General features: G+C 37.5%; 1 protein-coding gene across 2 annotated transcripts in view; it reads left to right on the top strand.

Annotated features, from left to right (window-relative positions):
• The first annotated feature begins 2,654 nt into the window (after nt 1-2,654).
• Nucleotides 2,655-24,436, top strand: part of PLEKHH2 (pleckstrin homology, MyTH4 and FERM domain containing H2) — a 68,982-nt gene continuing 47,200 nt past the window's right edge. For both annotated transcript variants that reach the window (XM_037528149.2, XM_037528150.1), the window contains exons 1-3: nt 2,655-2,750; nt 8,865-8,994; nt 20,976-21,038. In XM_037528149.2, the coding sequence (XP_037384046.1) occupies nt 8,872-8,994; nt 20,976-21,038 (186 nt within the window). In that variant the 5' untranslated portion in view covers nt 2,655-2,750; nt 8,865-8,871. The remainder of the gene's footprint in view (nt 2,751-8,864; nt 8,995-20,975; nt 21,039-24,436) is intronic.

The raw sequence follows: 24,436 nt of genomic DNA, 5'->3' as shown, positions 1-24,436 counted from the left end.
TGCAGCGCCGGTTCGATCCCCGGACACCCGTGAGGGTCCCACATGGCGCGCAGACCTCTCCTGCAGCCCGCTGCTCCCCTCAGCAGTGTACTTCGGTCCTTCTGCCTGCTCTGCTCCCCGCTCTGGCTCTGGTGAATTCTCTCACCCTCCAGCGCGTCTGACTGTACCCAGTGCTTGTATAAATAAATAAATAAATCTTTAAAAAAAAAAAAAAAAAGAATTGGTCAGATTCCCTTACTCTTCAGTTGTAAAACACCTTGTGCTTTTCCTTCAGAACACCTAATGCAATTTGTAATTATATATTTATTTGTGGGAATAGTTAATGAATGTGCATCTCTCCTCCTAGACCACAACTCCATGAAGACAGAAACCAGACCCTAGTACAGTGCCTGGTTTAGTCTAAGAACTTAATAAAACATATCCCTTGCCACCTTTGCTCCTTCAGTCAAAAAGTATTTACTTTTGTACCTACAACATGCCAAGTACTGTGCTAGAGGTCAGATATATATTGAAAAGGAAAACAAGATCATTTCTTCTGTGGAGGCACTTACAGTCTAGTGGAGGAAAGCAGACAATGAAATAATCACAAATAAACAGAATATTGCAACAAAGGAAATACTATGAAGCAATTGTACATACTCTGATGAACATTTATGAGGACTGGTCAGAGACATTTTCCAATTGCTGCTTTTCAATATAAAAACATAAAATTCAGTGTATATTTTTCTTTTTTCGAACAACTTTATTAAGATACAATGCACTCATTTAAACAGTGCCAGTCAATGGCTTCTAGTATATGCACAGAGTTGTAAAATCATCACCAAAATTTTTAGAATGCTTTCATTACCCCAAAGAAGCCTTCCCTCCCTGCCCCACTTACCTATCATCCCTGTCTCCCCCAATCCCTCATCATCACTAATGTACATTGTATTTGTAGATTTGCCTACTCTGGACATTTCATGTAAATGGGCTCATTTGTGACTGATTTCTTTCACTTAGTATGATGTTTTTAGGGTTTATTTACATTATAAGATTTATCATACCTCATTTATTTTTATTGCTGAATAGTATTTCATTGTATCATGTATTTTTCTTAGCCCAGCCAGAAATAAGATGCTGCTTCACTATATGCTCCACAACCAAATTTAGTTTGTCGTTTTCTACAAAAAGGTGACAGAAAGTAAATATTGGCTGAGCCTTAGAAGAGCGCCAGCCGTGTTTAAAAACTTTTCATGAGTGACTTTATTCACTCAGCTTTCTTAGTCTGTTTAGTATTCTGACTCACAAACGGAAGTGATTCTATTTTGGCATTCTTTCTTTCTCCTGTGCTTAGCTCTTTGGTCTCTACTGACTTGCTGTGTTAAATTATGCAAGTTACTAAAATTCTGTTTATTTAACTCCTGCATACTCTGTAAAAGAAGCCTAGTCCAGCCTGCTTGTTTGCCAAGGCTGTTTGGAGACAATTTTTCATATGATATGCATCATCAGCTCCCTCAGAAGGCAAAAGGAATTTGATGTGTGGGGGTAGTCTGGGAGCCAGTCCAAAATTAGTGCTCATCTGGAAGAAATATGGAGGCCTGATACTCCCTTGCTAGCTTTTTAGTCGGATTCACTTATTGCCTCCCCTCTAAGGAACTCTGTGTATTATATCCTTTTGTGATTTTTCCATGTAAGGTGAGATAGATTTTAAAAAGATTGTGGTGGGAAAAGCCCTCTGACACCCTCTATTGGCCAACTGTGAACCAAGAGAGTAAATTGTCTGGCCTAGCTTTTTGACCCCGGGAAGGATTACCCATAATCTTCAGAATACTTTCCCTTCCTTGCCCTGAGACTGCCCTCTCCACACCCCATCTTGGGATGCAAAATCCAATTATATTAAAATAATCGCTCAGGTACTTCTGCAATGCTCCGTGCTAGTGTTGAGGAGGATGCAAAAAGAAAGAATACAATCCCTTGGTTTCAAAGAATTCAGAGTCTAATGAAAAGACAAGAAGCGGTACATAAGGCAGAATGAACTAAGAGGAATAAAAACCTAAATAATTAGGGAGCAGAAGCAAGAAAGACATTACGCTTGGTGGGGCCACAGACGTGGTTACAAGAAGAGGATTTGCACTGTGTTGTCTCTTACAGGATAATCAGAAGTTTTAAAGGTGAGATAGTAAATATGAAATGGTGTAAATGCACTTCCCTAGGATGGGAACGGGCACAGCAGCAGTCTCAGGAGTGTGAAGGACATCTGTGAAAAACAGAAGTGAAGTAGAATGGAAACCTTGAATACTGGACTAGGAAATCTTTTCTTGAAAACTTAAAGAAGTCATTGAAAGTCTGGCGGGGTGCACATCAGACAGTTAACCTGCTGCACTGATGGACTGGCAAGCAGAGAGACTTAAGCTGGGAGACCCAAGGGAGGGTGTCCTGACGAGGCAGAGGGAGCGGAAAGGAGGTAACCACTAAAACAGGATCTGAGCTCTAGGTGTGGCGGAGGCGAGGGGCAGCGGCTGCAGGGCAGACCTCCCTCCCGCCGCACGGACTGGGCGGAGTCAGCGCCATGGCCACACCCCCAGATGACGCCAGGGGGCCGGCCGCGGCCTTCCATTGGCTGCTCTCGCTGCCGTTCCCGCGAGGAGGCGGTGCCCGGCCCCGGCCCGCCTAGGGCAGGGTGTGAGGCGGGCGCGGGCTGAGAACCCCCGGAACCCTACGCCCGGAGCAGCTGGGATCTGGGGCGCTGCCGTCTGGGGCCCGCAGCAGAGGTAGGCATATGGGAAGGGCCGGGAGCCGAGAGACGACCCCGGTACCTCTACTGCCCGGGGATCCCCGCCCCCTTGAGTGCGCGGCGTCCCGGGGGGCTCGCGGAGCCCAGGATGGGGGCGGCGGACCGGCCCCCCGGGAGGGACCTGGGGAGTGAAGGCGGCGGGTGCGGGACCTCGTCCCCGCGGCTTTCGCCGAAGTCCTCAGACTTGACGTCGCCTCCCCGATTGCTCCCTGGTCTGGGGTCGTCCGGGGGCGGCGGCCGGCAGCGGCTCGCCCCCTGGTCTCCGTGACATTTTGTTGCAAAACGCGGGGTCGGCGTGTTGGGCGCGGCAGGGGCCGTATGGGGGGCGCCCCGGGCACCCCAAGTCCCCGCGCGGAGGGGCCGGCGAAGTTAGGGATGCTGCAGCGCGGCCTCGGCGTCTGGGGATCCCTACTGTGATCTCAGGGGCGAAACTCTGCAAAACTTGCAAGAGCTGTTTTCTGCAGCTCGAGCTGCTGCAATGTCAAAGTGCCCTTAGGTGACCTACCGTGAAACATTGTGGTCCCTGAAGTTATTAGAGCTCTTTTTAAAAGACAGAACATTTGAGCCATAGATTTTGATGTGCGAAACACTTTGGAAAAACAGATTGAACTTAACGCCCTAAAAGCTGCGATGCTGTGCTACCTGCAGGTCACTGCTTTCTTTGTGCAAGTGCCAGTCGCAGGCGTCAGCCCCAGAGCGGGGTGTGTCCCCAGGGGCCTTGGAGCTCGGCTGTTCTGGGCAGCCCCGGGCAAACTTTGCCCAAGTGGTACACATGGTGGTCAGGAGCTTTCTTAAACAGGAATGCCAGTGTGGTCAAGAAAGACATCTTTTCTACTTAAGGGGGAACAAAAGTTACCTGGTCCAATTACGCTGTCTCTTTAGAGGAGAGAATTTCAGAATGGGTGGCTGCCCCGAGCTTCATTGGGGTAAAAGCCTAAATAGATTAATTCTTTCTATTCTTTTTCTTTCCCTTTTGGGAGTTGGAAGAGAAACAGGAAGTCAGACATTCAGAGAAAAGAGCATTCACTCCACAATTGTAAACAGTTTATTTTGTGTTGGTAAATATTTCCAGAAGTCACTAGGGGTATTTGGAAAACCAAGACTTTTTCTTCCCGCTGCAGGGAAGATAGATAACTTTCAAATTCAAAATCCAGAAATGGTATTTATTTAGCAAATGGTTCGAGGTCCCAAAGCTATGTAGTTACATTCTGTAAAATCAGTGGTAATGGAAAAGGATGGTGAATATTCAAAATTAGAATCTTTACTCAAGGTGGTGCATTAACACAACAGTTACTTCATATTAACTGAAATTACAGAATGAAGTGAGGAAATCAGGTGTCTAGACCTCAGGGCTGACTATTAGCTAACCTATCTGTAGTTTTGAAATTTTTTTAAATCATGATCTTAATACTTGGGAATGCAGATGTTAAATATCCATTTAATAATATTAAGGTTTTGCTACTTCACTATAAAATATATAATTAGCATAACTAAAGAAATGAATGGGTATTTTTAATTGTAGAATTTATTGTATAGTTTTCATAGTAAGGTTCTCTTGGTACATATGTTTCCTTGTCATATTTGAGGTTAACCATTGCTTTTAAATTATTTGCGTTAATGGTGGAGTTCTTGGAAGGGATAACCACAAACAATGGGTTATTAAGTTTGTAGATGTTGATCTAATATATATCCACTTAAACTGTTACTTTTCCTTTACTCATTTACAAAGATAAGCTCTTTTAAATTGAAGTATAATTCACAAATCATAAAATCTACTCTTCCACAGTGTACGGTTTAGTGGTTTTCAGTATATTCACAGGGTTGTACAACCATTAGCACTATCTGATTCTAAATATTTTCATCACTCCAGAAAGAAACCCTAAGCCCATTAGTTGTTGATTGCTATCATCCTCTCTTCAGAGGCCTTGGCAATCACTAAACCATTTTCTGTCTCTTTGGATTTAACCTCTTTCATGTAAATGGAATCATACAATAGGTGTTCTGTGGCTGACTTCTTTCACTTAGTGTTTAGGGTAATGTTGCCAAGGTTCATACTTTTATGTAACATGTTTTAGTACTTTATTCCTTTTTTGTGACTGAATAGTATTTCATTGTAGTATATACCACATTTTTTTGTTAATCCATGCACCTGACACTTGAGTTCTTTTCACTTTTTGGTTGACATTTGTGTAAAGTTTTTGTTTTTAAAGATTTATTTATTTATGCATACAAGAACTGGGGTGTAAGCCAGAGGTGCGGGGTGGGTGAGAGGATTCACCAGAAAGAGTGGGGAGCAGAACAAGCAGATCTACTGAAATACACTGCTGAGGGTGCAGCGGGTGAGGCAGGAGAGGTCTGCTGCGCCATGTGGATCTGCTGCTCCCTGTCCAGGGATGGAACTCGTGCTGCAGGGGCTGCAATAGCTTGGTAGCACTGTTTTTAACCCCTGCACCACCGGAGAGGCCCATTTGTATACAAGTTTTGGTGTGGATTTGTGTACTCAGTTCCCTTGGGTATATATACTTAGCATGGGAGTTTCTGGGTCATATGCTAATTTTATGTTAAAAATTTTGAGGGACTGTTAAACTATTTTCCTAAGCAGTTTACCAATTACATTTCTCTACATCCTCACCAACACTTGTTATTATATTTGTCTTTTTATTATAATCATTCTATTTGGTATGCAGTGTATGTCATTGTAATTTTGATTTGCATTTTCCCTTATAGCCAATGATGTTGAGCATCTTCATGTGTTATTGTCAATTTATGTATCTTCTTCATGGAAGTGTATATTTAGATCCTTTGCCTCCTTTTAAATTGCTTTTCTTTTTTTCTTATTGTTGAATAGTAAGAGCCCTTTGATATTCCGGATACAAATCCCTTACCAGATATATGATTTGCAGTTCCTCTCCCCCTTCTGGGTTTTCTTTTCACCTTCTTAATGATGTCCTTTGATACACAAAAGTTTTTAATTTTGATTAAGTCCAGTTGATTTTATTCTTTGGTGACTTATACTGTATATATCTAAGAAACTCTTGCCTAATTCAAGATCATACAAACGTATGCCTGTTTTCTTCTAAGAGTTCTAGAGCTTTGGCTCTTACATTTAGGTCTTTGGTGCATTTTGAGTTAATTTTTCTCTGTGATGTAAGTTTGGGTCCAAATTCATTCTTTTGCATGTAACTGTCTAGTCCCATTTGTTAAAAAGACTATTCTTTCCCCCATTGTTTGATCTTGGCACTGGTTTTAAAAACCAACTGACTATAAACATGTGAGGTTTTATTTCTGTACTCTTATTCCATTGATGTGTCTATCTTTATGGCAGTACCACAGAGTCTTATTTTCTGTAGTATTGTAGTAATTTCTGAAATTGCGGCATGAGAGTCCTATACTTCTTCAAGATTGTTTTGTCTATTATGGGTTCCTTGAATTTCCACATGAATTTTAGGATCAACATGTCAATTTCTGCAAAAATGCAGTTGAAATTTTGATAGGAATTGTTAAATGTCTCATTCAACATATAATGCCATTTTCATAATATTAAGTCATCTAACCCATGAAAAGTAGGGATGTTTTCCATATATTTAGCTCTTCTTTAATTTCTTTCAATGATATTTTATAGTTTTCAGCATACAAGTATTGCACTTATTTTGTTAAATGTGTTCCTAAGTATTTAATAATTTTTATGCTTTTGTAAATGGTACATTCTTTACTTTACTTTTGGGTTTTTCCTTGCTAGTGGATAGAAAAACAATTGATTTTTGTATACTGATCCAGTTTACCTGCTGAATCAAGTAGTTCTAAAAGTTGAGGTTTTTTTGGTAGATTCCTTAAAAGTTTCTATGAACAAGAGTATGGCATCTGAAAATAAAGATAGTTTTGCTTCTTACTTTCTCATTTGGTTTCTTTTTCCTTTTTTGCTCTTGCTAGAACCTCCAGTACAATGTTGAATAGAAGTGGGGAAAACAGATATCCTTCTCTTTTTCTGATCTTGGGGCGATCAGTCATTTATCATTACATATGATATTAACTTTGGGCTTTTTGTAGGTGCTCTTTGTCAGATTGAGGAAGCTCCCTTTTATTGCTAGTTTGTTGAATGTTTTTTTATCATGAAAAGATGTTGAATTTTGTCAAATGTATTTTCTGTGTCTATTGGGATGATGATTTGGTTTGTCTTTTATACTGTTCATATGGTGCATTGCATTGATTGATTTTGATTTATTGAAAAATATATACTCTATGTTATTTTTAGAAATAGAAATCTTATAATAGAACATTAACAAGTTTTTAAAATGTAGAGCAAAAATGATCCAACATGAAACAGACTCTTCCTGTTTTTTAAGATGGAAGACTGTATTTACCTTTCTGTGTAGCAATATGAATGGTTCCAGACTTAAGGATGACTATTTCAGAACTGCTTTTTCTTTTCTAATATTTCATTTGTATTTTCTTTCCTTGTCCACTCAAAATGAGAGAAATGAAACAGCAGTAGAATTGAGAAAAGTTGCCACTGACTGCATTCTCTACTCTTAAATCATTGATAATAAATGCTAAGATGAATTACTAATAGTATTAATAAATGCAAATATGGGTTATAAAAAAGTTCATTAACAAAGTTAATGTCCTTAGGAGAAAAAACTCAGAAAACTTCTATAAAAACAAAGAAATGAAAAAAGAAAAGAGAATGATTTGTTTCCCATAAGAAATCTCTAGAATTTAGAAGCACCTGGAAGTATGAGGTAATGAGTGTTCTCTTAACAAAGTTGTGGCCTTTGCAGAATAATGCAACTTATATGTATTTCTAAGCTATTGAATGATACTATTAGTATCAATGTGAAAATTGTTTTAAATAAAAAATATTACTTATGCTAGGAAAAGAATCACTTGTGGATGTTTACTGAAATGAAAATTTTTCAAAACTGGTGTCGGTTTAGGAAAGGCTTATATTACACTAAATATTGGGAAAATAACTCGGTTAATATGTGAGGGACACTTATTTTTGTAAAGCAAAAGAACAGAATAGTACACTTAAACTTTAGAGCCATCCCAAGTTGAAGAGTTAGCTGTCATGTTTATCCCATGACTAGGGCTTGGCTTCTCTGGGGTATCTGCTCCTAAGACAAATTTTATTAGTGCATAGCAAGTGCAGATTGGAGATACTTAATCAAGTCCTTTATTAAAATGGCTTGATAAAACACTAACGAACACTTAAAAATTCTTTTTGAATCCCAGAGTCAGAAACAATCCATTAATAGTTTTTTGCATTTTAGAATTTCAAAAATAGGTCCCCTCTCCTGGCCTCTCCTTACAGTGCTTCTCCCTGGGATTAATTACCTCCAAAAGGAAAGTTAATATCATGGAAAATGCTGATTCCAGATTGAGTTAATGTCATTCCAAATTTCATATTTATATGTTTTCTCTTCTTGCACCAAATAAAAATCATGCAAACTTGTCCAGGGTCATAACGTTTTGCCCAGTTATATATGCTGAGGGATTTTTAGTTTGAAAGATAGATTTAAAGTGGTGGCAAGTAATAGTTGTAATAAAAATCTGAGCCTTAATTACAGCACTGGTACAAATTTTATTTAAGTTATCCTGTCATGCTAGGAATATCCTATTATGCTATCTGTAAATTTGAGAGTCTGGTAAAATTATGAGCTTGTAGATTTAAAAAATCTTATCCATTGGGCAGAGCTAAAATAATAATAGCAGCCTGTGTATTGTGCTATTCTTACACTGCCCAAAGTGTTGTTAAAAACAACAATATTTAATTACTTCCTCACAATATACCCTTGAAGAAGAATAGTTTGCTATTATCAGCACTCCCTCCCTTTTTAGATTGGGTAAACTGAAACAGAGACAGTTTAAATTACATAGAAAAATTAAGTAAGAAGTTGGGCCTTCAAACCTGACTTCCTGTCTCCTAGCAAGTCTTTTCTGTAAGCTGTAACTGGTTCTGGAATTTATTTTAGAATTCAAAACTTGTATCTGGAAATCATTAGATGGTGACTAGAATGCATACATTGGGTGATTTCATGAATTATCCTGAATGCTAATTGGTATTATACCATTTGAATGTGTTCTTTTGTAGAATAAATATGGCAGAGCTTTCTGAGACAGAAGGACCAGTAGACTGGAAGGAAAGATGTGTAGCCCTGGAGTCCCAGCTCATGAAATTTAGAGTTCAAGCAAGCAAGATTAGAGAGCTCTTAGCAGAGAAGGTAAGCTTTTCTCCCTAACCTTTCTTATTAAACATCAGTTACTTGGAGCTTATTTTATTTATATTAAGTAATCCTACCACTTTTAGGAGACAAACTTTTTTAAAACAATGAGTATAATTTAGTGTTTGTCAGGGTTTTTAGATATATTTGGCATATTCTTTTATCAGTTACAGAGTGGATTAGACATTAAAACAAAAAAAAATTTGCAAATACTAGTGGAACATGTATGAATTGTGTCTATTTGATGAATGTGGAGTTTATTCATTCCAGAGAGAAAAGCTATAATTTACTTGATTTTACTAAAGGAGTGTGACAGGATTTTGATTCACTAACTGTTTAGGAAAATCATGTTTAAAGTGATTATAGAAGAATGTTCCCTATTGATAGTTAAATGTGTTTATACTGTATTTGTAAGTATATATCTATTTGGAAATTTGTATTGACTGTATATCACTAAATGATCATCTGGCCTAGAATTGAGTTTAAAGTAATTATATGCTTCTCTTAATACTTCTAATCATATAATTAGTTTTCATTTAAGTCACAATTTTTTTTGTATATATGTGTATAAAATGTATAAATGGATTCTTTCATTTGCTCATTCATTCAACAAATATTCTTTGAGGACTGATTATGTGCCAGACACTGTTATTTTTATACATTAATTTTTATTAATTTTTTAAATTCAAGTAAAATTGGTATATAAATTATATAGGCTACAGGTGTACATTATTATAAATCAACATCTGTATATATACATTATGTTCTCCACTAAAAGCCTAATTTCATCCTTTACCATTCAATTGACCCTTCTGATTTACCCATCACCTCCTTCTCCCCTTCCCTTCTGGTCACTGCTAATTTGGTCTTACAGTCTAAAACTTTATTTTTGTTTTATTTAGTTCATTTTTTGGCTTTATTTTCTCATGCACCCATATGTGTGGAATCATATGGTATTTGTCTTTTTCTAACTTATTTCACCTTCTAGGTCCATCCAGGTTGCTGCAAATGGCAGGATTTCATGGTTTTTTTTTTTTTTTTATATAGTTGAATAGTATCCCATTCTGTGTGTGTGTGTGTATGTATACATATACCACATCTTTATTCAGTCCTCTCTTGATGGCACTTAGGTTGTTTCCAACCCTTGGCTATTGTGAACAATGCTATGATAACCATGGGGTGCACAACTCTTTGAACTAGTGTTTTTGTATTTGAGTAAATACCCAGAAATGCAATACAACTGAATTGTACAGGTTTGGGGAGGAAAATCTTCATTCTCTTTTCTATAGTAACTGCACCAATTTCATCCCCACCAGCAGTATACAGTGGTTCTCTTCTCTCTACATCCTCACCATCTCTTTTTGTTTCTTGTGTTTTTTATTGTGGCTGGTATCACAGGTGTGAGGTGATATTTCATTGTGGTTTTGATTTGCATTTCCCTAATGAAATATGATGTGGAACATCTCCTATTGGCCATCTGTTTATCTTCTTTGGATAAGTCAGACACTGTTCCTTGTGCTGCATCTGTGAACAAGACAATCCATGCTCCTATTTCCAGACAATGGGAATTCCAGACCTGCACTCTCCAGTACAGCAGCCACTGGCCACAAGTAGCTATTGAGCACTTGAAATGAGAAGAGTTCAAATTTAGATATGTCACAAGTGTAAAATACACCCTGGATTTCAAAGATTTAGTATGAAAAAAGAATGCAGAATATCTCAGCAAGATATTTATATGAGTGAATTGATTACTTGGTTAAAATGATAATATACTAGGTATCAGATTAAATAGGAAATATTTCTTTTTACTTTTTTAACATGGATAATAGAAAATTCTAAATTTATGTGTATGACTAACATATGGTTCATGTTATATTTCTGTTGAACAGTGCTGACTAGATGGATGGATAAATGAAATTAATAGTCATTCAGTACCGATCAGAAGAACTTACAGGTGGTTTCTTAAACTCTAGTTGTGCAATCCTTTTGAGATGGAGACTGGTACACAGAGCACATCTCCAAGAAAAGACCTTAAATCTACCTTCCATTGCTAGCCAAGAATTTCTTGGCACAGAAAGAGTCTAATAAAATCCAATAAAGTGTTCCATTTAAACTTTCATAAACATCATTTAAAATTTTTGTCCTTTAACATCTTTCAGGTAGAAAGAATAAAGTTATCCTTTTCACTTGGGTCAGAAAGAGCGACCCAGGAATAGGTTTTGTGGTCTGAATCCCCCAAATTAATTTGTATTATTTATCACTATAAGAATAAAAATGATAGCCTAAAAAAATCCCAGTTCAAATATTTTCAACTTGGGGAAGATTATTCTGACTCAAAGTTAGCAACTCACATTTATTTTTTGCTCTCCTCTCTAAAACTTCCCCAGATTAGACTGTGAGCTGGCTGGTATTTTCCACAACCATGCAACCCCATATAATGATTTTATCCTGATTATCAATTATATCCTTGTGCCTAAACCTCTTGGACACGTCCCAGCCGTTGCTGGGAGTGGGGTGGCACGTTGCTGGGAGTGGGGTGGCACGGCATCCACACAGTCTCCTCAGCATTGTCTCGGTTCCCTTGAAATTCTAACCTCTCCTAGTTTCTTTCTGAACTAGCTCGAAGTATTGATCTTTAAATTTTATATTTTATGACAGTTGTTTTGTTCTTTAGAAGGCATGTTGTAACACATTTCCTCATAAGTATCCATTTAAAAAAATGTTTGAAGTCACTCTTTTCGATAAGACTATAAATAGATTACTAATTTGTGTCATTAGAATTTCCGTGTTAGTGAATGAGTAGTGAGAGGGATATTATTTCAAAATTGCTATGTTAGTTGTGGCGTCCTCTTTCTTTTCCCTTGGTCTTCTATATTTTGTATGTGTGACTTAACGTCCTTTGACAGAGCTAAAAGATGGAATTATTCAGATGTTTTTTGTCCAGTGGAAAGTGGATAAGCATGCCAACTTACTCATGGTTTCCCAGTAGATATACTCAACACCAAAATGAAAAACAATTTTTACAGTTTTTTTTTGTATATTCCATTAAGATATATTTGTCTCTAGATTAAAAATCATTTTGGTACCCTTCCATATTTTAATTAAAACATCTAATATTGATTTATTATGCACTAAACACTTTATAGATATGATTTATTTAATTCTTATAACAACCTGTGTGCTAATGAATTTTATTGTCCCCATTTCACAGATTAGGGAACTGATGTTTTTGATCAATCTTCTAAATACTTTATATATATAAACTTTTTGATCCTTAAAACAACCGTATGAGGTAGGTAATAATATTATCCATATTTATGTAGGAGGAAACTTTGGCACATGAAAGTTATTTGCCTTAGTTTGTGCCAAAAAAGTAAATGATGAGGTGAAGATATAACCAGGCAATCTGTTTTAACAGTCTGAATGCCTAGCAATCACCCTATATAGCGTCTCTAATCTAGTTTTATTACCACATTCCTTGCTTTTTCTGATATACTCACCCACTCACCTATTCCATCTTCTCTTATTCAGCCTTGAAACACAAATCCATCTCTGCTTAAGGGTAGGTATCTGTGTGTGTTAGATATGTGTATGTATGTAATAATAATAATTTATATAATATGGCATATTTTTCAAAGCAAACCCATTGCATTGCTTCTCCATGCCAACTTGACTCCAATATTGCATTCCAGAGGCCAGTCTGATCCCATCCATAACCTTTGGTTTTGTGTTAGGACCAGTCTGCCCCGAGGCTTCTCTCTAATAATTCTCCATACCTTTCCCCAAATGGATGCAGACCCAATGCTGAGGATTCTTGAGTGAGTACTGATTCATTCTTCAGCTCTTTGCCAGGAATTCTGGCCAACATTTCTTTCCTACAACAGTTCTGGTTCTTAGTTCTGTTTTATTGGCTCTGGCTATAGGTAGCTACCACTAGGTGCCAGCTGTGGTTTCTAAGCCTATACTACAACCATTAGCGAGTTTAAACCCCACAGAAATCCAATGAAGTTACTGTTATTATCCCCAATCTCAAGATGTTGACATTAAGATTGAGAGTCTTCGAATAGTGTCCTTAATATCAATATCACACAACTAACAAATAGCAGAACTGGCCTCAAACCTTACATCTTTCACACTTTTTTGTGATGCAGCTAATAGAGAGTCTGGCACATAAAAGTAACTCATTATTTTTCCCGTACCTTTCTAAATGGACCACTGGTTAAATGTAGCAAGAGAGGACTTAAATAAATGTAATTATAGATACAGATTGATTACAGAAGACTGTGTATTTTTTTAAAGATTTATTTATTTATTTATACAAGCACTGGGTACAGTCAGAAGTGCAGGAGGGTGAGAGAATTCACCAGAGCTAGAGCGGGGAACAGAACAGGCAGATGGACGAAATAACACTGCTGAGGGGCGCAGCAGGTGGCAGGAGAGGTCTGCGCGCCATGTGGAACCCTCCCCGGCGGCTGGGGATTGAACTGGCGCTGCAGAGGCTGCAGGCAGCTTCACAACCCAGCGCTCAACTGCTGCACCACTGGGGGAGGCCCATGGATTTTTTTTTTTTTTTTAAGGAAAAATGTGTGAGATGATCTCAGAATGTTTTTTATAATAAAGGTGGATTTCAGTGATATGTACCTTTTTTTTTTTTTTGGAGGTGGATTAGGGGAATGCATGAGAGTTCTTAAAACTATTTTTGCACTTTTTTTTTTTCCATCACTATTTCCAAGTAACTTAGAATATTGAAGCTTGTGAAGAAAAAGACCTTATTGAAGACTTGGGCAAATACTGCTGTAAGTGGGAGAGGTCTTTAGAGGAATTTAAGGAATGGTGTTGGAAATATCTCTAGTATGCCAAATATAAACTCTTCAGGGAAGCTGAGATTTAAGTAGTTTTCCTACTTTACAGTATTACTTGTTAGTGTTCTGAGTTAGAGAGGGAAAAGGGAAAGCTTCTGTATAAGTTGAACTGAATGTTATTTCCTATAGATTAGATTCTCAGTGAAAAGGGTGAAAGATATGAAGGCTTTTTCCTTTTTGTATGAGCATCACCCACTTACCCTAATGCTGCCTTTACCTGATACAGCTTTGCTGTATGAGGCCTCCTGTCTTTTGACCTTTTGTGAATATGAGTCCCTGAAGTGGTCTGTGATTCTCTAGGAATGAGGAGTCCCTGGAGAGTCTCATATAACAGTGCAGTAAGACTCAGTGCTTGCTTTATTTAAATTGCACATCATTTTGGTCACTCTGTTGCCTCACCTAATATGTCACAGTGCCCTCCAGAATTACACAGATAACAAAATCAGGAAGAGAGATACTTTGGGGAAATTGCTATCCCCTTCAGAAAGTGAAAGATCCTAAAGTATTCTGCCTAAAGTAACCAACCCACTAAACAAGTTTACATATAAGACATTTATATATAATGCTTGGGAAAACACGGGATTCACTGAGTATTATGTGTGGTGGTGTTATGATCCAAGATCAGTGGCAGATTTCTCTCTGCCACGGGCTACAGAGAGCAGGTCTAAAGTAGAGAATCAGAGAAGTAGGTTCAGAATTTGCTACTTTATTTTGTGTAAGTGGTCTTTTCCCAAGATACTTACTTTTGTCCAAAGCCTGGAATGTAGCAGCAGATCATTTCGAGTTTTTTTTTTTCAGTGATTTAGTATAGGTTGATTGTGGAATGGACCCAAACTTTACATTATAGCCTACATTGAGAAAGTAAAAACTTACTTGACTATTGCATTGTTTTTGTGATTACTTGACAAAGTTATTTTCCACCTTGAATAATTATAATCAAAGTTGCCTTTAATACTATCCTACATTTAAATTGATTTTAAATGTCCAAACTTTATTGTATACACTTAATGTGTATTTACATTTATGCAACGTGACTGTTTAGTAGTTATAATTTGTAATGTAGATTGTGAAAATGTAGTGATTTATTTTTATCCAAGTTTATTTTTGCTTTTAAATATGCCTGGGAAAGAGTTGAATCCTTCTTCCATTCATTCATTTGCTTAATAAACATTTAGTGAGTTTCTGTTGTGAGTATTCATTACCCATGCCTCAACAATTGTTATATAAGTAAATAATATACCAAAAATCTGGGGGAGTGACTACTTAGCTTATTTCCTATCCAGTACTAAAAATCTGTTAAAATCTGAAGATCCAAATTTAGCCTCTCTTAGTTATATCTCTGTTCTTCTTTGTCTTTCTGTGCTTGGGTCCTTGAGAACATATAATTTAAAATTGTTCACATTATGAATGTTAATATGTGAAAAAATGTAAATATGTAAAATTATTAATTGTTATGAATAAACGATTTCTACATTGAAAGAATAACATGCAAGGGACAGAAATAAAGGCAAGTGCTTTCCAGCTAAGAATGTTGTGGTTTCACACATTTGGGATTGATTGTGTGGCACTTATAAATACCAAAGCAGGTGTGTATGGTTCAACTAAAAGAACAGAAGGGACTAGAAATATGAATGCTCAAATCTCAGCCATGTCACTGGCTACTTGTATAAGGCATACTTACTCAGAACATCAATTTCCTAATCTTTTTCACAGAAAAAACAGTTTTTGTTTTGGTGTGGCTGTGAAATAATGTGGTTGAAAGTTTCTGATTCCTAAGCTCTAATTAGAATTTTTTTAAAAACACTGTCTGTTATCTGAATTATCTTTATTTTCCTCTGAGATTACTTTTATGTTATTTTTTTCAGGTTGCAAACTTTTCACCAATGCCTGATGATCTTTGCTAGTCCATTTTTATTTAAGATTGGGACATTCTGAAAATTTGACCGACAGTTGTGTTTAAATAGTCTCCGCCGGTTAACTGTCAATCTTTGTTTTAGGGTGAGTGGGTGGGAGGCTGCTTATTACATTATACCACAACCCATAAATACCACAGTTGTAATGCCCTCCAAGCAAGTTATTCAATTTTGTAAGAGACGAACATTTTAGTATTTAAACAGGAAGTAAATTCTTCACTTTGAACGCTTGGCACATGGAGATAAATGAGAAGGTTTCAGAGGGTTGGTTTATTGTAAGGGCCACATTTTCCACTAATACTATTATCAGCCCCACCACTCACTCTTCAGAGGCTTCTGCAGGGCATTTAGCTCCCAGAACACTCCAGTCTATATTTTAGGCTGTGACTTCCATCTTTCTGCTTCTCCAAAAACAAGGGGATTAAGTGAATATATGTGTATTATAATGGTGAACTTGTCGTCTTTTCCCAACTTACTCCCAAACTCTTATCCTATAGAAGGAATTTGAAAGCACTTGGAGAATCTTGTCAACCCAGAAAGAGAAAGGTCAGTGGTCCCCTAGTGGAAAGCCTAGCCAGGTCATTGAATGGTAAAGTTCATGGGTCAACAACTTAATCTCTGTAGTTAAGCTTCAAATCAGCTTTTTAGTCTTTTAACTGAAGACATAAATAGGCATCACATGAATAACCAGACATCTAAAGAGAACCTCTCCATGAAAGATAGAGAACAATCAGAAAAAAAACCCAATGTCGCTTATTCAGGGAAAAGGAAATAAAATAAAACAAGCAAAACCCTATCATTTCATATTCACCAAGAGAAAAGATACTGCTTCTATAAAAAAAGGAAAGTAGAAGAGAACAAATATGAACTCTTGACAAAAAAAGCCATAGTAATAAAAACAGCAAATATAATGAAAAGGTTGGATATAAACTTAAGCTAGGTTCCTAGGAAGTAGAAAAAAAAAGTTAGAAGAGATGGGAAACAGGAGAGAAAAGATCAGAAATGTGGAAGACCAATCTGTTATGTCCAAAATTCTACTAATCGGAGGTCTTCGGGGAGAAAATCAGTAAAACAATGCAAGGTTATATGTCCCAGAATTGAAGGAGACAAGACTCCAGATTAAAAAGGTCTACCCTGTACCTAACACAACAGATAGTAGGTTCACCCCACGGCACATCTTCATGAAAGTTCTGAATATACACACCTACAAGAATCTGCAAGCTTTCAGAGAGAAAAAAGCAGACCACATGTCTGTTTTTATCATTTAAAATTATAACACTTCAAGCACTATTTCATAGTTTTAATGAATGAAATACCAGCAACTTTCTCATGTCACTTTTAAATGTTTTCTTATTTTTATCCAACTTCCTGTAAGGTATGTAGAGTGGGTCATAATATCCCGAAGTACGTAAACACAATGAAATGCTGCTCAGATAGAGATATTAAAAAAGGTGAAATCCTGTCATTTGAGGAGACTGTGCTATAATGTGAAACAAGAAGGGGAATCACAAATACTGAATATGAAGAAAGCAGAGGAACAGAAAAAACAAACCAAAACAAATTCTTGAAATCTGAGTTTAGAAACGAGGCTGCCAGAATAGTGGTGATAGGGATGTTGAGAGCAAAGGAGGAAGGGGCCCAGAGGACTGTGGTGGAGGATTGTTGGTACTTTGGTAGGGGATGTGGTGTGGTAACATTTGTAGAGGTGTGAACCTGTAACTCTAAAACATATACAGCATTTAAACCAATGCTACCTTAATAAAAATAATTTTTTAAATGCTGCCAAGTGGACAGGGAGATAAATTGCCATATGTGGTGACAATGGAATGTTTTACACTTTTGTTATCCAATAGAAATGGGAAACATGTAAATTAAAAATTTAAATAAATGAAAAATAGGTGAAATTAATTTTAATAGCATATATTATTTAATGCAACACAGCCAAAATATTACCATTTCAGTGTGTCAGTATCAAAAATTACTGAGATATTTTTCATTTTTTTATACTACATTTTCAAGTGTGTGAACGTGTATATATATATATATATATATATATATATATATATAAAATCACTGAATGAAATGTGTATTTTACACTTACATCACAATTTGGACTAGCCACCTTTCAAGTGCTCTCAGACTATAATAATAATTCTATTATTCCCTAGCCCTCAGTCATTTCCTGAATCGTTTGGAGGAAAGAAAATCAGTGTGTGGTTGAAATTACATCCAAATACTCGGAGCCGGTACACACCATTCATCATTACTATCATCTTTTTGGGAATCATTCCACTGAAAGTAATAGCCAGACCTGAACAGCAGCCTTCTAGTGCTTGCTGTGGGTTGTTAAACATTGTCCTTTGAATACAATGTGCAGTGGTTTTGTGTAAAACAGATTTCTCCCTTCGGAATCCTCTGTATTTTCTGCAAAAACTGGCAGGTAATTCAGGCAGCTTTCCAGCTTCAGTTAACTTATCTTCAGTTAACTTCCAAGCCAAACTGATGTGTACACTTTTCAGACTCATGGAGAAGGCTGTCAAGTGTTTCCACAGACCCTTTCCTCCTTTCCTAGTCACTATTCCAGGTCTCCAGAAGTTATAGGGTGGCCCTGCTAGAAAGGTGGTGGTGCGATCCTCGCAAAGAAAAGGTGTTTGATATTTTCACTGGCAGCAAATGGAGTGGGATATGCAAGAGCGAACCAGTCCTTGCTGCCATACTTCCCCCCGACATGTCATTTCCTTTTAGAAAACTATTTTAGTGCTGTGGAGGTGGGCATAGTCACAGGGTGGACCAAGATTCTTTACGTACAGCCCAGTCGTGGTTGTGTTTGGATAGTGTAAAGATGATGCAGGAAGCACGGATACTGTTGCTAAGCTCCATGCCTTATACTTGTAAAATATTTAAGAAATCTTTTTCTGGGGGCCTCCCTGATGGCACAGGGGCTTAAGTCTCAGCACTATGAAGCCATCAGCAGCCACTGTAGCATGAGTTTGGTCCCCAGCCAGGGAGCTGACCCACATGGCACAGCAGACCTCTCCTGTCTTGCCCACTACTCCCCTCAGCAGTGTATGTCAATTGATCCACCTGTTCTGTTCCGCATTCTGTTTCTGGTGTATCTTCTCACTCCCCCACCCCACACCTCTGACCTGTACCCAGTTCTTGTATGCATAAATAAATAAATCTTCAAAAAAAAATCTTTTTCTGGTTGGTGAGCTATGATGATCCTGGTGCCACCTAGGTGTTGAATGTTAATTTGCCTAAACATAATTAGCAAAACACAGTGAACGCCCCCAAGCAGCATACCATTGAGAAATGATGCAATCAGTGGAAATCAGAAATCCTTTTCTGATGTGTTATCTTCAGTTCACTGAAGATAAATTAATTGAAGCTGGAAAGCTGCCTGAATTACCTGCCAGTTTTTGCAGAAAATACAGAGGATTCCGAAGGGAGAAATCTGTTTTATACAAACTTAGGGTCAGAACATAGGGTCAAATGCAGCTTCAGGGCAGGGTCACTGTCACCCTCTCACCCCCAAACTGGGGTTGCTTTCCCCTCCGGGTCTCTGTTTTAGCTCAATGGGGCTTCTCAGTGGTTTAGGAGGTGGGTGGAGCTGGAACTGAGAGGTGGCTGGGATGAAACAAGGTGCTCTTGAGGTTGTGAACATGTGGACTACCAACCAACAAGAAATTGCAAAATGAACACCCATCAAATTCTAGTGTTAATCAGACCTCAACCCTCAGTAAAAAACAATTTCAAATTGAATCTTACGTCATGGTTGTGTAGTCAATACTTAATAGTCATCTCAGGTTCATTTGCATTGGGTTCTTTTTAATACTTTTGTTTATTTTACTGATAATGTTTATTTCAATATTTTACTTTTAATCTCTGAACTTTTTGTTCTCTACAAAACTTAAAAAAAATAACTAGGTATTTTAGATTTTCTGTGCCCTATGTTTTTGTAGATGAGTGTGGGTGTGTAGATGTATGTGTTTTTTTTTTTTTTTAATATTTTTTATTTATTTGTTTATTTATTTATATTTATACAAGCACTGGGTACAGTCAGAAGCGTGGGAGGGTGTGAGCATTCACCAGAGCCAGAGCGGGGAGCAGAGCAGGCAGAAGGACCGAAGTACACTGCTGAGGGGAGCAGCGGGCGGCAGGAGAGGTCTGCGCACCATGTGGGACCCTCCTCCGGTGGCCGGGGAGCAGCCGGGGATCGAACCGGCTCTACAGAGGCTGCAGGCAGCTTCGCAACTCAGCGCTCAACTGCTGCGCCACCGGGGAGGCCCAGATGTATGTGTTTAATCAGAGGCTACTCTTTCTGTCAAAATCTGTAAGGTTTAAAACTACCCAGAGTTGGCGCAGCGGTTGAGCGCTGGGTTGCGAAGCTGCCCGCGGCCTCTGCGGCGCCGGTTCGATCCCCGGCTGCTCCCAGGCCAACAACGGAGGAGGGTCCCACATGGCGCGCAGACCTCTCCTGCCGCCCGCTGCTCCCCTCAGCAGTGTACTTCGGTCCTTCTGCCTGCTCTGCTCCCCGCTCTGGCTCTGGTGGGTTCTCTCACCCTCCCGCGCTTCTGACTGTACCCAGTGCATGTATAAACAAAACAAACAAACAAACAAATAAATAAATAAAACGTGCCTCTATTAAAAAAAAAAAAATCTTAAAAATAAATAATAAATAAAACTACCCAGAGTTCTCACTTAAACATAGTGCCTGTGGAAATTAAGAGAATGCATCACTTCCTTGACGTCATAGTGACTTTGTGATCAACAAAGTGACATTTGAGGTCTTACTGTTTTCTTAGATTTAATTGATTGTTAGGCCAGTCATTTCTAATTTCTGGTCCAATGAAGAAAATTCTGTCTCATGTAGTATATCTCACATTGTATTAAAAATATCAAACCAAGAGACAGTTGAGATGGATTATGAGTGCTACGATGGTGGGGAAACTACAGGGACTACACTTGAGGGGAGAAATCAAATACTGTCCAAAAAGTAGCAACGATGTAAGAAATAAATAAAATTAATTTAAAAATCAAACCTGTGACATTTTGTTTGATCAAGGTTTTAATATGCTCTGAAGGGCCATTTAATGTGCTAATTGTAATTTCTATCTAGTGAACAACTTTAATATACTTTAAGAATTTGATGATGTAAATGGGAAAGGTGAATTTTACATTTTTCCTATTTTTTCCCTCTTTACAGATGCAACAGCTTGAGCGACAAGTTATTGATGCTGAACGTCAAGCAGAGAAAGCTTTTCAACAGGTAGGGTATATAATTTTAATTTTTTTCCCGCCACTTTCAGTGTAAATATTTTTGGTCCCAAAAAGCCTTCACAATAGTCCTTAGTCTTAACCTACATCTTACCATTTTACTTTTTCAGGACCTGTATCTATAGAGAAAAATGAAGAATCTAACTGTATGTTGCCTCCTAACAAATTTTCAAAAGGATAAAAATGCTTTCATTAGGAAATTTTACTTTCTGAGAAAATCAAATGTGACTTATGGCAATTCTAACCATAATGAAATTTTATATGTAAATATTTTTATAGTGTATTTATGATAATAAAGAGTTGGAAATAATATGGATGGCAATTACAAGAGGATGAAATTTTATCTACTCCATGAAATAGTAAACAACCAATAAAATTATTACAAGGCATATGAGCTTAAATAGAAAATGCTTAGAGTTATATTAGGAAAAAAGGTCAACATTTTGTATCTTTAATGCATTAGTAATTACAGGAAAGAAAACCTGAGAGTTAAAAAAGGACTGCTAGGAAACACCCCAAGAATTGAGTTTGTAGAACTAAAAATGATTTTTTCTTCTATATCTCTGAAAATTCAACTAAATTAAGAGTTTTCAGTTGTGATTTCCAATTAATCCTCCCCCTCCATTCCCTGAATTTTAAGAGAATAAAAGATTCCTCATTCCTAATTTAGGGGAAGCAAACGGTAACAGTTTGTAGCCATTAGGAGACAACCACTGATCTCATAAGTTAACAGGAAAATTTATTATTTGAAGTTGTCCTCTGAGATTATCAGATGTAACATTATTTAATTCTCAATGTTACATTTTTAAGCAAAAGACAGCATAATTGGTTATTTTAGACATACTGCTTTGAGCCATTACCAAAAAAAAAAAAAAAGTGAGAATTACAAATCTCCCAGAGTTTCTATATATTCTAGCAAAATTTGTAGATTTTTTTTTTTTTGCCACATTTTAATATCCTTCACAAGGACTTTTTTTTTTCCTTAAATACTTCATAATGAATCTAAGAGTTAATAGGAAATATAAATACAGAGGCGATGAATTCTCATGCACTGATCATATTGCTTTTTTTTCGCTTTTACCAGACTAAGTAAATGTTAACTTAGAGTAACTGAATCCTTTGCTGTCTTTAACAATTTACATAGGACTGTGGCCTATCTGCCCTTTATGTTGCTTACATTCAACTTGTCCTTTGCCCTTGAGCCATATTCTAAGACTTAAACTCTGTATTAACCAAAAAACAATGTTTCACCTCTAAAAGTGGTAGTCAGCTGACACTACATTACACTTTAGCTTTTTACATTTTTCTCCTTTATATTAATGAGTGTCATAACCTTCATAGCCGTTAAATAAGTTATCTGTAAAAATTTCACGCAATTTTCCAGAGAAATTTGGATATCTTTATATATACTTAATGCTATAGTATATTTTTATTGTTGTTGTTCACAAGTTTTGAAAGCAAAGTGCACATCAGCTCAGTACTACTTATGATTTACTTTTGTGAAGCAGAAAAAGAGCAAATAGCACACTTGGAAGATACTGATACCTAGGAATCTTTCTCAAATACCTGATTAGGTGTATATGCCAATCATTCACTGTAATTTATGCTAACCAAAAGGGAATATATCATTTCTCCTGTAGAGGTCTGTCTTTTCCTTTTATCTTCTGGGGTTGATCTCTTGCCTATATTTGATTCAGACTTGTTAGGAGCTGGATTTGACTGTCACTCTGACCACTCATGTAGACTAATCTGCCTTTCTGTTAAGTTGGTTCTTATTATCCTAGTCATTTTGATTCTTAATATATGATTCTGCTTAGTCATCCTAACATCCAGGATCTTGTAATAATTTGCTTTGTTAGTGGAAGTCTAACAAGTGGAAGAGGTGCTGTTTCTTTATAGCTTCAATAAGAATGGTTCTGGCCTTACTACATAAGTTATGGAAATTATGCCAAAATTATTTCAAAATAATTGTGTTTAAAACGTCACTAGACATTAGAATGATTAATTAACTTGCAGTGGAGTTTAACTGGAAAATGATCTAGGATTCAAAATGCTTTTAACAATTCCTTTCTTCATTGTATTTTGGAACAACAGATATCTTTGCCATGCCATTGCAACATATATATATATATATATATATATATATATATATATATATATAAAATAGAAAATTCCAGGCCTTCCTGGTGGCACAAGAAGTTAAGTCTCAGCACTATGAAGCTACCCATAGCCACTGCAGCACAAGTTCGATCCCTGGCCAGGGAGCTACCCACATGGTCCAATAGACCTCTCCTGTCTTACCTGCTGCTCCCCTCAGAAGTGTATTCAGTCAATCTGCCTGTTCTGTTTCCCACTCTGTCTCTGGTAAATCCTCTTCCAGAGGTTAAATAAATGGAAAAAGAACTGGGTTGTTTTCTGTGCACTTGTGGTAAGAAGTTTTAAAAGTCTGCCTGGTTCTTCTATGGGCTTTTCTGTTGACTTTATATCCATAGTGATGACCAAGGGAGGCTGGTGAATCCTGTGGAGCTTGGTTCTAACAGGAGCAGCTGGCAAATAAGTTGCCTGTAACTCCTTTGTAATCTCTCTCCTTAAGAGATTTTGCCACTTTTGCCAATTTTATTTTTTGCCTGGAAAGTGGTTCATCAAGCAGTAATGGTCACATTCAGTAGTTGCATGTGGCAAACACGCAGCCACAGAGCTCTGACTGTAATACCACTTACAATGAGAACTTTTTCACGTTGAACATGTTTTTCAGAGAAGAGTACTCCCAATCATAGTTTTCCAGAACTGTAGACCTTTCTTTTTTTTTTTTTTAAAGAGGCATGTATTATTTATTTATTTGTTTGTTTGTTTGTTTATTTATACAAGCACTGGGTACAGTCAGAAGCGCGGGAGGGTGAGAGAATTCACCAGAGCCGGAGCAGGGAGCAGAGCAGGCAGAAGGACCGAAGTACACTGCTGAGGGGAGCAGCAGGCGGCAGGAGAGGTCTGCACACCATGTGGAACCCTCCTCCAGTGGCCGGGGATTGAACCGGCGCTGCAGAGGCTGCGGGCAGCTTCGCAACCCAGCGTTCAACCTATGCGCCACCGGGGAGGTCCATAGAACTGTAGACCTTTCTTAAGCAATAATAGCAAAATTTTATGACAGTCCAAAGTCTGTAGGGTGACTTAATGTCAGGTGTCTGACTTAATAAAAGAAGACTGTAGGTATAGGCTTGGTGATTTTTATTTCTGTTCTTATTCAGTTAATTTGGGTTTGTTTGTTTTTTAGTTTATCACCTTTGCTCTGTCCTGGAGGTGAACTATGGTTTTGGACTTAGTCTCTGCTCTTCTCTCCCTGTTTCCATGGTAACAGAACACCCTGTGTGGAACTGGCTATACCATCTTAAA

The sequence above is a fragment of the Talpa occidentalis genome, unplaced genomic scaffold (assembly GCF_014898055.3).
Source record: "Talpa occidentalis isolate TD23 unplaced genomic scaffold, MPIMG_talOcc4v2.1 talOcc4.5, whole genome shotgun sequence".
Taxonomy (NCBI): Eukaryota; Metazoa; Chordata; class Mammalia; order Eulipotyphla; family Talpidae; genus Talpa; species Talpa occidentalis.
The sequence above is the reverse complement of the archived record's forward strand: the minus strand, read 5'-3'. Positions and strand labels throughout refer to the sequence as shown.